The 12,950-nt window shown below is 40.1% G+C and overlaps 1 protein-coding gene across 3 annotated transcripts in view; it reads left to right on the top strand.

Annotated features, from left to right (window-relative positions):
- The first annotated feature begins 12,600 nt into the window (after positions 1-12,600).
- LOC147606983 (uncharacterized) overlaps positions 12,601-12,950 on the top strand; it is a 37,853-nt gene continuing 37,503 nt past the window's right edge. The window contains exon 1 of one of the 3 annotated variants that reach the window (XM_086791353.1): positions 12,601-12,873. In XM_086791353.1, the coding sequence (XP_086647479.1) occupies positions 12,788-12,873 (86 nt within the window). In that variant the 5' untranslated portion in view covers positions 12,601-12,787. The remainder of the gene's footprint in view (positions 12,874-12,950) is intronic. The other 2 variants (XM_086791352.1, XM_086791354.1) reach the window with 2 other exon arrangements.

Here is a 12,950-nt window from a genome sequence, read left to right as displayed (position 1 = left end):
ATAATAATAATCTTTTGGTCATGCCCAGAAGCCATTAAAATTCGAAGCTACAATCTGATTGCCTGGACGCAGCATCCATCGCACAATACCATTGGCCAATCCAATCTTTTTTCCAAAATTCTCTAGGAATTATGATAATAATTATATAGTTTTTTAATTATGTTGAATTCTTGCATGCAGCTGGCGTTATGTTACCAACCGCCGGGATCATGCTTTAAGAAGCAGATCAACAGTTTATCTCCACCCATTCTACAATAAACTGATGACAACTAATAACACATAGGATACTGTCTGTTTTAAAAAAGCCTGGAACAAGGCCGCGCCAGCACGGCCTGGTTTTTTTTTTTTTTTAAGACAATGCACCCAATACCCCACGGGCATCGTCTTCCGATGGCGGCCTCATTCCGAGCCTTTTTTTTTTTAAAAGACAGTATCCGAAGTGTTTCCAAGCTTGTTCGTCCAATTCAGCGGGTCGCCCTCTCCTCTCCCTGTAGAAACAGCAAATAAAATGTGAGATTTTCCCCTCTCACACCCACGAAAATTCTCAAAGTACCTAATGTAAGGTATAAGACCAAGATGACGGACTTGTTCTTGCCGTTGTCAAGCAACAGGGATTTTCTAGTGCTTTTCATGTACAGTCACAGGGCTATGGTGATTTACAATTAGTTGGCATTCTATGTACAGTCACAGGGCTATGGTGATTTACAATTAGTTGGCATTCTATGTGCTAAAATGTTATGTCCACAACCAACAGGGTAATGTGGAAGCCATTCTTCTAAGCAAGTACTAAATGATTTGTTTTCATTAGAACCCGTATGAAGTGGCTTTTGGGAGACCCTTCTATGGCATCTCATGTACTTGATGCTAAGCAGAAGGCCTACACATGGCAGGACAACAAAGATCGGAGAAATGTTAAGTTTTTGGAAGGCAGCTAGGTATATCTTTGAATTATGAAATTGAGGTTGAGGTAGGTCGAAAGCGATGCCTAAAGCTTTGTTATAGGAGTTTCATACCATTCTTGATCACTCTCTCATCTATTGCAATACCTCTCTTTCTCTCTCTTACCCCCTCTCTCCTATAAGACGACAAGGTTTGTTTCTCTATTCTTACCATTTAGCTTCAATACAATGAGGTTTTTCATTTCTTTCCATGTGCTTACCCTTTCTCTATGTTCCTCGCTCTATGTGTGCATGTAGGGATGCCACAAGACCTCAAGTTCACTACTTATTGCATATGCTGAGACAACCCAAATCTCATCACTTTTCTTAATGCAAGGGTTGCATTCGATGAAGCAATCCAAAGATTGTCTAGCCAATATGTCCCCAGTGTTACTTCTCATTTTGGAGGAGCAACACCACCCTCCGAAGCAAAATGGAGTTGCTGAGCGAAAAAAATGGACACATTGCAAAGAAGCACGAGCATTGATAAGACAAAGAAGAATATGCCGCATAGCTATTGGGCTGAAGCTATTTCTACAACACTTTATACCATGAACACGACTCCTACTGCATCCATACATGCATCCATACATGGTGTAACACCAAAGGAGAAATTTAGTGGGGCAAGAAACCCTATTCCTCACTTGAAAGTTTTTGGATGCATTGCCTATGTGTATGTGCCAGATGAGCTGCGTACAAAGCTAAATCCAAAGGTAGAAAAATGTGTGTTTATTGGATATTCCCTTGAGAAAAAGGGATATAGATGCCATAACCCTACTACACGTGAGTTGAGGGTAAGCAGAGATGTTGTGTTTGATGAAATGAGTAGCTAGAATGTTGCTGAGAAAGATGCCGTTGGAGTTGATGTAACTAGAAATGTGATTGCACAGAATGCAAGTTAGCAACATCCCCATTGAGTGGACCTGGAGAGTCCTCTTGTGTTGGGTCTGTTGATAGACCATGCAGTGGCAAGCTGTGTCAAAAAACCATTCCTAAAAATGAAGTTGGTACATCACAAAAAGGCAAAGAGAAGATTGGTGAGCCTCTTGGTATACCCGACATTTCTGCAAGGCATTCTTATATTGATAGAGAGTCTATTGGCTCAGAGCATAGTCTTGATGATGAGCTTAGGATTCCGGTTATTAGAACACTGGGTGTAAGAAAGGCAAGAGAAGCTAAAAAAATACCAAGTAGTGATCATGGACAACGTAGGTCAAGGAGATTCAGAAAACATGTTGACAAATTGACATATGATGGTTATGTCACTCATCATTATGTATATGGCTAAATTTGTGCAAGATGTTGAACCCACATGTTTTAAAGAAGCTATTGGGAATTTAGATTGGGAGAAACCTATGGATGAAGAAATGGCTGCATTGGGGATGCAAATAAGACTTGGGACTTGGTGCCATTTGCCAAAGGACAAGAAGGCTATTGGATGCAAGTGGGTGTACAAAATAAAGCACAATGCAAATGGAAGTATTAGCAAGTATAAAGCAAGATTGGTTGCCAAAGGTTATGCTCAAACTTATGGCATTGATTATGAGAAGACGTTCAGCACCATTGCCAAGATGGTAACCGTGAGAAGTAAACATTATTACAGTGGCTGCATCAAAAGGATGGGTTTTACAGCAAATGGATGTTAAGAATGTGTTTTTGCCAAGAAGAAGTGTATATGGATCAGCCACCACGTTATGAAGATGTGGGTCACCCTGATTTTGTATGCAAGTTGCGTAAAGCTTTATATGGCTTGAAATGGCACCGACAAGAGCATGGCATGATAAGATAGCACAATATCTTATCACCATTGGTTTTAGAAAGGTCATTAGAAAGCACCTTTTGTTGTATAAGTTTTCATTCCCCTATAACTTTGACATTTGAATCTTTGAATCTTAATTTGATATATATTTTAGCAAATAATTGTGTTCTACTGGTCATATTTATTAACATGTGAACTTACTTCTATATTTGGTTTTTTTAAATAGTAAATTTTTCCAAAATAGAAAAATTTTAAGTATAAATGACCAAGGTCACTTATAAACTCTCATTTAGAACACTTACTACTCAGCCAACCCTCTTCCTAGCTTCATAGCACTCACACCTTCATAGCATGCATTCGTAGCCCTCACACAAGGCCTCACATCCTTCAAAGCCACCACCCACTATGGAAGTACACTGCACATTTCACAGCTTCATTGAGGCAACATATATGATGAGCTATTCTAGATCTTTACACAAGTGATCAACATGCTTAGGATAGTTGAGAGGAATAGCAATGTGCTAGATGACCTAATTGAATACATGAACAGACATGTGTTGGGTATTTCAAAGGTAGTTGGTGTGTAACCTTCAAGGTGTGAGCAACCTTATTAAGGTCTAGGTCAAGAGGAGACAAGGCTTGAAACCTATAAAAGCATGTACTTAGGAGGTTCTATGAACATGAACAATATTTGAGTCATGCAACCTATTTCTTTTTTTTAAAGCGCGAACTATATTAAAAGGAAAAGATAAGACAAAAGTACATCAATGCTTTTTCCAAGAAGCATAACTTCCACTTTTACGCTAACTCATTTCTTACTACTTTGTGGTTGAGGATATAGTTTTATTCAGAATCCTTAATCAAAAGTTCCACTTCTTCAACAACCACTTTGCCATCTTGATTTAGGTGCTCTTTCTATATTTATTTGCTTTTTTCTTGAAAATCTTCCTTGGCTTTGTCCATCTGCAGCATTTCTTTCATAGCATTTTTTGTGTATTATTCTTCACATGCTTTGGGGCTGGCTTTGTGTAGAACTTTCATCTGCAAATGCAATTCAACTCTCAGACCTTGCATCACATTGGTATTTGCATGGTTAAACAAGCAATTATTCCTATTTATCCATACAACCCACAAATATTCTACATGTATAACATTCCATAATTATGCAGGGCATTTTATCTAGTGCCCTAGTAGAATTTCCTACCATGAACAGATCCCAATTCTGGATAGGGAAGATACACTGATTCAAAAATTTAATTGCATTTGTATTGTCGTTTACAACCTATAAACAAACGAACAATTTTTTTCGGTTCTTTTTTACACCTTGGGCATAAACCATTCCCATAGCTGATACTCTAGGCTCGTGTATTGGTCCATAGAGCTGTGTGCATAATCAACCATAGCATACATGATTTTTTTGACAAAATGATTGTCAACCAAAATTTAAATCCCAATTGTTTTTTGTCCCAAAGCAAATTTCACCTATTATTTAGTTTACAGTGTAGCAGGGGGGCTTGATATGGGGGGGAGGCAGGAGGTTGCATTTAGATTTCCATGAGAATGCTTTATGTGTTAAAGGTCCCTTGGGTTGAATCATAGCCACTCTGTTAGTAGGCCATAGCTACATCCTATCCGGAATGAGTCTCCACAAGTAAGATCAACTTCAAGAGTTCCTACAAGGCTCTCAGAAACCCTTTTTTTCTTACATTCTGATATGGCATGCATCACAGTTCTTCTTTCTTCTGTGGACTGTCTTGACATTAAAAATAGAAGAGAAGTGATCCTTTATAATGTCCAAGTTCTTAGCTACTAACTCTGCACAAATTCTATTTCTATTTCTCAACATTGGAAGTGGTCACCTGCCACTGCCTTCTTTTTGAGAATGGAGAACTCCTTTGAGGGTCTATCTATCTTACCTTCCCACTACTCTCTAAAGAAAAGTTTAATGTGTTGGCACTAGATTTCATCTTCTTTCTTTAGATTTGCTCATACTTTCTTGAAGGTGAACTTGACCCTGATTGATTCTCTACTCGAGACATTTCTAAGCCCTTCTCTCAACTTGAAATTTTGTAACTTCCTTTTTTATACCTACAAGCAATTTTTGAGTCCCTCACTACATGCCCCCAGGCCTTGGTGGGGGATCTAAATGTTTTGAAGTGAGTTGTCCATATTAGTTCAAGATTAGTGCATACAACCGGGAGTTGGAACAATTTTGGATCTGTTGAGAGAAAAAGCACAGAATTGGATAGTGATCCGATTAAGTGATATTATGCTAGACTTTCACTTTGGTGTTTAAGTACATACTACTGATAGCAGATGATGAGTCGCACCGATCCAATCTGGCTTTTCTCAGTTGGTTGCCCTGTCTCCCATTTCCCCATGTGAATTCATGGTCACATGCCATATCATTCAGGGCATGGATTCCTTTCAAATCCAACCAACTGGCCCGTTTCTGATCCTCTAATGGTTTGACCTAGGTTTAAGAGTCTATCTTGTGGGGATTCAACCATATTGAAATCCCCTATAAGGATAAGCGGCTCCACTAAATACATTAGAGATTCCTACAATTCTGTTTTGGAGACAGCCAACCCCATTGCATAGACAAAGACAAGGATAAACTTTAGCTCATTCTGTTCCAGATGTACTGCAACCCATCGATTTTGAGGATCTATTTCATGATGCTTATAAAAAGGCATCCAAGAATTATGAATACCTACAAACATACGTCCACCACCATGTTCATGGTTAGAGCTAAGCCACATGTGATGGTTGGAAATCAGTTCCAAGTTTTTCTGAGAAGGAGATGACCGACAGCCTTTACTTCTTGTAGGATAGATTATGACAACTTTGATGTTGGCTTGGTACATCCAAATTTTAATTATTATGGCTCAATTCCCATTTGTTAACCCCCTTTAGTGTTGTAAGATATAATATTGAAATCTATTATATCTTTTGGATTTTTAGTGGGAGCTTAGTCGATTCTTTTGGTTTTTTAGTGGGAGCTTAGTCGATTCTTGTGATCTTTTTTCTGTGGGGAGCGGGGAAGCCATCCCTCCAACCTGAGATTGTCTTCCTTTTAGGGCTATCGAATTAGCTTTGTTTTGGCCAGCATTTCTAATGTTTTGTTTTACCACAGCCAGAGATGTTGATTTTTTTCCCCCCACTAGAAGAGATTCTTTTTCTGCTTGAGAGGGTCCTGGGTCAAGATTAATCATGCCTACATCTTGAAAGTCCATATCCTTGACCTCTTTTTCCAAATCACTATCTTGGATCTAGGTGTTAGGACTCCTCCTCACTCAAGGAATCTTTGGTTATCTATGTGGGGTCAGAAATATCAACTAGAAAAGGGAAGAATCTATTGAGGTTGGACCTTCTTAGTTGGTTTATGGGGTGACTTTGCCCTTTTCCTCTCCTTTCCACGGTCTGGAATCCTTGGTTATCCTCTTTAGCTTCCGCCCGATGGACAAGGGCTTGTGGGCAGTGGCGAAAATTTGACTGGACAGTTTCTAATGAAATGGTCCTTCGAACCACAGTGAAAGTAGGTGTTAGCGACATTTTTGAAAATAAGAGGTTGGTCTAAGGCAACATGTATGCCAACGTCACTCTATAACAATATAGAGTTAGGAAGCTCCTTACTCAAGTCTATTTCTACCAAGGCTTGTGGATGAGATCTGGGATTTAGCTCTACATTAGCCCTAACCCCCAAAAGCCTACTGACTGGTTCAAGGAGCAGTTTAATTAATGGGTGTAAGTGCATTGGGAGGTTAGGAAGCTCCACCCAAACAAGGCAAAGAGTTGGTTTAGGACTGATAGGAGAAAAGTCATGCGACCAAGGGAAAAGGGAGGGGAGAATTCCTACGGACCCATTGGCCGGCCCCTAAAGCATTAAGAGCCATCCCTTCCTCTCTAAACAGAAAACAAAAGTAATTATTCAGCAGATATTGAGTATGGTCAACTATTAGGCCTCGAGTAGACCAGTTGTTCCTAATCCAAGACTTCAATACCTCTACTAGAGGCCGTGGACCATAGCACAGGCCCTACTCTGCTAAGTTCGATGCCACTCCTTAACCAAATTTACAGGGAGAGTGGCAAAGAGCTTACCGTTTCTGTGTGCTGAATCTTCTCTTCCAACATTTCCATCGCCTCTTTAGGAGGGCTCCCTTTAGCCGCAGCATTTCTCTCTCCATCATCAGATAGAAAAAGCGGCATTTGGCGTCCTCCATAGACCTCATTCTTTTGGGGCTCTGGGCTGGGCCATCTTGATGTTCCATGGCTACGTTGAATCTCAGACGGTGCTGCTGTCTGGTTACGCCCTGCAGCCGTGTATGGAAGAGGAGAAAAGAGGCTATTATCTCTCTCTCTCTCTCTCCCCCCGATGCACCATTGTTCTGGCTTGAGCTTCCATCTCATCTCTCACTCTACTCCTACACTCCTATCATGGATAGAAAGCTAGGCTATGGTGCGTTTTTTTTTTCCTTGTGACATTTTCCATGACCACTCCCATGGGCAGCCCCACCAACACCAGAACGTGGCCCATTTTGCCTAGAGCTCCACAGTCGCCGCCAGCTGGCAGCTGGAGCCTCTTATCTCCACCAGACGTCGGCGGTGTTACTCTACCATTTGCTGACCAAACCACGACAACCAGCTGAGCCGCCTAGTTCCGCCAGTGTTTCGGTTGCACCGCCACCGTCGTGCTACTAAGACTGTGCCTCTTGGCGCCTTGTAGCTCCGGCATCAGGTTCCGCCCAATGTTTGATCCACCGATCGCTTTCAGACGCCTTGGCACCGGCACTCTCCATCGTTTTTTACTCCATTCCTGCCAGTCTGTAGGTGTGTTGAAGGGTTTCATGGAAGTTGGTAGTTGGTGTCACAAAGACCCAAGGGATTAAAGATGTGGGGGTTAAGTTTCTCTTATGGGAAGCAAGCTTCATCCAATTTCTACAAGAGGTAAAAGTTGAGGACAGAGACATGGGCAAGGGCAGAGGCATAGGTAGAGGTAGAGGCACAAGAAACGGAAGAGGAAGAGCAGGAGGAGGAGGATGACAAGGATAAGGATGAGGATAAGGAGGATGACGAGGATCAGGAGGAAGAGGAGGAGAACATTCAAGAGAAACTATATACCTCCACTGAATGGTTTTTTATTGATAGGACTATGTTTTCATTCTCGACATTTGAAGAAATTTTTGGCTAGAGAGAGATGTAGCCATTTATATAGTAATGATGTGTGGACGTATGCTAATAATGGATTAAGGAACTTTTTCCTTCTTTAAGAGGTTTTTTTCCCAAGTGTATGTGCACACTCTTATGAGTGTAAGTAACCTTATCATGTCACTTCGCTTGTACTTCACACGATTCCCATCAATCTACTTTGAGTGTTATGCTTTGATCTATATCTCGTTACTTGCTTCATCTATTTGTGTGTTGTGTTGTTACTTTGATCTCCACTCTAATAATTAGTATCAGAGTAAGCTATCACCCCCTTGTCATCTTCTCCTTGAGATGCTCTTTTCATTATCTTAGATTGAGCTATCCTCTTAGTTGGAGAAGGTATATCCTAGAGTGTATTAATAACAAATTTTACATGTTTTGAAGCATTTCGAGTGAGTTCTAGGGCTCATTTGCATGCTATGAGGTTTCTGTAGACATCTCGATGGAGTGTCAATTCGAATTGTCTTTGTTCAATTTTGGGTTTTTTATATTACAACAGCATTTAGTGTGTAGACAGAGCCATAATCATCTTTGACACATCGCATCTTTGAGCTCATCATCAATAATATCCTCAACATCATAATCAATTTTTATATTTATGCTAAGTAAAATTTTCACTCTACACTGTCATTTTTCATACTTTTTGTAGGTTTGTCATCATTGATCTACTAGCAACCATCTCGATTACATTTAGTAGGCATTGATAGTACATGTAGGTAGTTTAGGATATTTGCATTTTATATCAAAGATTAGCTATTTACAAGTTGAAATAATGGTAGATAATGATGATGAATTTGAGATGTTTTTCACTAAGGATAAGCTTAACAGGATGAACTATTGTGGTCCTATGTGACATGATATGTATTAGTTACCAAAGATAATCTTAACGGGATCAATTGTTGTGGTTCTATATGACATGGCATGTATTTATTAGTTACCAAAGAGCTTTGGAATGTCATCATTGGCTTTGAGGCATGCCCTATCTTACCAACACAGGATAATACAGGTACTTTGGATGGTTACACTAGTTAATACATCTACCTCCCACAATGGAACAAGCTAGGTGGGATGGCAACGATGCATAGGCACATGCATTGGTGGCACTTTCTATGAAAGGTAGCATTATTCCTCATATTCACTCATGTATAATTATCAAAAGCAAGCTTGGAATGTGCTTAATGTACATTACCAGATGCATTTTACCAGATGTGTAATAAGGCATGACTGACCTACTTATGCAACCAATTAGAGTCTGAGCATATTAATGAGGGAGATTTAACAGATGCATTTCTCATAAGGATTAAGATATCAAGCCTGCAACTTGCATGTATTGATGATGAGGCCTATTTGGAGTTCATTGGTGTCTGTTGTTCTCATAGCTTTACCACATTCATACCGGGATTTTGCATCCACACTTTGACTCATGAGATGAAGGGTAACCTTAATCTCTTGTTAGATTTCATAGTGGATCATAGATGGTGATTATAGTCAGGGGTGAAGACATCATTATAATAACTAAGCAAGAAGGTTAAGACCAATCACATAAGATTAAGATAATGACAAGCATAAGAATAGCAAGATGATGAGAATGTGAGAGTATGATATTCCAGTGTCATGTAAAGGCACTATAAAAGTTGTACATTATGAGATATTGGCCACCCAAGGCCTTAGTTAAGTAAGTTTTGCATGAGAGCCTCTTATATAGGCTTAAGTACATATAATTAAGAGTGAGATTAGATACTAATCTCCACCTAGAATCTCTTAACCATCTCCTAGATTTGAGAACACAAGTGCCTAGTTTTGAGGACGTGGAATCTTCTCTTCCCACTTGATCTTGTTTTTATGTTGACGTAAAGGCCAACCATGACCACTTTCATTGCTTGGTAAATCATGTTGTTAGGACTAGTGGTCATATTTGTTGATGACAGTTGTACAGTTCATGACTAGAGTGATTGGAGACATCACTATGTTATCCGGTACTAAAGCCATGAGCTTTATAGTTGAAAAAGTATGAGATATTAGCACATAATGCTTATTCAGTATAACTGCCACACATACTATGAGTGATACTAAATGCTTTTTTCGTTACTTGAAGTTTGGAAATTTGTTGCACCTTAAAAAGGTAAGAGATGGTACCATAGTTTCCAAATCTTGAGAGGTCCCTATCAAACATGTATGTGAGGGGTACATTTTAGGCAAGATGCAATAGGCATCATTCCCAAAAGATGGATCAGAGGGTTGTCCAAAAATTTCAGCTTATACATATCAATACATGTGGTCCTATGATTAATCGGAGGATATCTCCACTTTGTGACTTTTATTGATAAATACTCTACGCACACCTAGGTGTATACATTAAAAGAAAAGTTAGTGGTTTTTACATGCTTCAGACACTTTATTTCTATGGCTAAAAATGTGACTTCATGTAAACTCAAAACTCTCCATAGATGTTGACTTAATGTTAACTACGCTGGAGCATACCAAGAATCGACACCAAAAACTGAACATCCAATTGGCCATGCTCGTTAGAAAAGCCAAAACCTCCACTTTGTCGAGAGCATGTGGTTGCACACACATTACTATAACCCTTTTACTATACATGCACTTCGACATGCAAAGAAAAAGAAAAGTTTTGCACAATGGCAAAATCAAGAGTCTACGCTCTAGAGTGTGTGCATGTAAACCAAGAACAACACCTTGACATTGTTGTGATGAAATAGCATGAATAAAACACACACATAATTGGACTATACACACATGAATTACACATGCACGCAAGCCCTTACTTACAACAAGAAAGCAATCTCACCTCTCGACAAGCAAAAGATTAATTGGGAAACTAGGCTGGATGCCAAAAAGCTCTATAGCCGGTTTTTTCTCGTGGGCTATTTTGTATCTTCCAATCCATTGCTTGGATTGCAATTTTAACTGCTCCATTGGCTGGACCAAAAGGGGGGTAAAACATCAGTAGACCTGGTCAAAATACTCCTAGTACACTGATTACTCCCTTGGAGTCTTCTTGAAGAAAACTGATTCCGAAGAATTGTGCACGCGAAAACAAGAGGGAGAGAGGAGAACATGTTGCTTTTTTCTTCATAGAAAAAGCACCACAGCAATTAGCATGCCCTAATCACGTGCTCTGATACCATTGTAACATTGTCGAGAAAGGTGTTAGCCATAGCCAACACAGAAGGGGGGAGGAGCTTTGCATAGCCATATAGCCATAATGATCATGATACAACTCTAGGGTTACACCTAGATATATTCCACTATGGGTGCGTACACAGGACAACTGCCCAACACTCGTCCCAATGCCCATGGTGGCTCTACGATCACCATGGTGGCTCTATGGCCATACTCTACGGCCAACCATCTGCCTCTATGTATGTATCCATCATACCTTTGCATCCTAGTCATCTTGTCCGTCCACTCCGGGTCCGGACACCCCGACTAGTCAAGCTCCCGACCTTCCGGTATTACAACTTACATGACATTGCCCAACACTCGTCCCGATGCCCATGGTGGCTCTATGGCCATACTTTACAGCTAGCCATCTGCCTCTATCTATGTATCCACTATGTCATACTCATGCACCCTAGTCATCCTATTCATCCACTCCGTGGAATCTTAGTTGGAGATCAGCAAGATCAACCAACAAGATCCATGTAAAAAGAGCCATGAACTCATCTGTTGAAGACCCGAGGAGTCAAGCTCCCGATCTTCCGGCATTACAGTCTACATGACAATTCTAATTCATAGTCAAAAGATTTTAGTGAAGTATAAAGGCTACCCCATTGAAGAATCTCAATGGCTACATGATCATGCCATGGTTGCCTATTCATCCTTGATTACATCTTATGTTCATACTAGTCCATGATGATTTTGTGACAACTAAGAACAATCGATACTAGTTCATCTTATGTTCCTACTAGCCCATGATGATTTTTGATTTTGTGATAACTAAGGACAGCTGCTTGTCACCCCTGGGCATGTTAGGAGGAGTTAATTTATGGAATTTTATATTCCTAGGTTCTTCATTATTTATGAATTCTCCCAGGCAGGCTAGCATATGTGAACCTTCGTCTCACAAGTTATTCTTACCATCCGTGTTGAAGAAAAATGACCTAAGAAAATAATTGCAAAGTAATAGTCATAAAGCATGCAAAAAAAATTGCACATAACACAAGATTGGGTCCAATTTGCTCCCAATGAGGAATAGGCTATAAATAAAAAGAAAGTGGGAAACCTTTAGCTTTGATACATTTAAGGCTATTGTTTGAGAGTGAGACTTAACAATAACGATGAATGCAATAGAAGGCTTCTAAGAAACACAAGCCCACACCAATAACCTACAATTGCTACTATTGTATTTTTATTATATCTCGATCAAATGATCTATGTACAAGCTTGCCAAGTGAGTCAAGGGTGAGAACCTAAGAGGAAACCTAATCTCTACTATAGAATGATCTTCATACTAATCTCAACACTATTATTCTCACTATTCTTGCCTTTGCCATAGCATTCATCCACATGTCACTCTTTATGGCTATCTCATTTTACCACGTGACAAGAGGGTACAAGGTGGGACAAACTCTAGTTCAGCAAAACAGCAGGAGGTCCCCACTAGTCCACACTAAGCCATCAAAAGCTATACAAAACACCCAGCTACCAATGCTCAAATACTTAGTATTCTAGATCACCTGCCTAATACTTAGTATTCTAGATCCCCACTAAGCCTAATAGTTACCCCCTCATCAAATCATCTAGAAGGTCCGACACTTAGCTTAGGATTCTTCAGAATGCCTAGTTAACGAGTAGCAGGAGGGCGAGTTGTGAACATCACCTTGGCAGCATCATTTTGAACTATGGCGTGGACTGCATCATGCCGCCTGCCCCTGTCTCGCCTTCTTGGAAGGCAGGCAACTCGCACACCATCGCAACGTGCCGCTGTCCGCCATTTCTCTGCAGGTACCTAGCACTCAAGGCTTAATGTCTCTGATGAACCTCGTTCTTAGTGTTTAGTTTTCCCTGAAGTGACCATTTCG

Source organism: Cibotium barometz, chromosome 56 (assembly GCF_041138505.1).
Source record: "Cibotium barometz isolate CiBa-2024 chromosome 56, ASM4113850v1, whole genome shotgun sequence".
Lineage (NCBI taxonomy): Eukaryota > Viridiplantae > Streptophyta > Polypodiopsida > Cyatheales > Cibotiaceae > Cibotium > Cibotium barometz.
The sequence above is the reverse complement of the archived record's forward strand: the minus strand, read 5'-3'. Positions and strand labels throughout refer to the sequence as shown.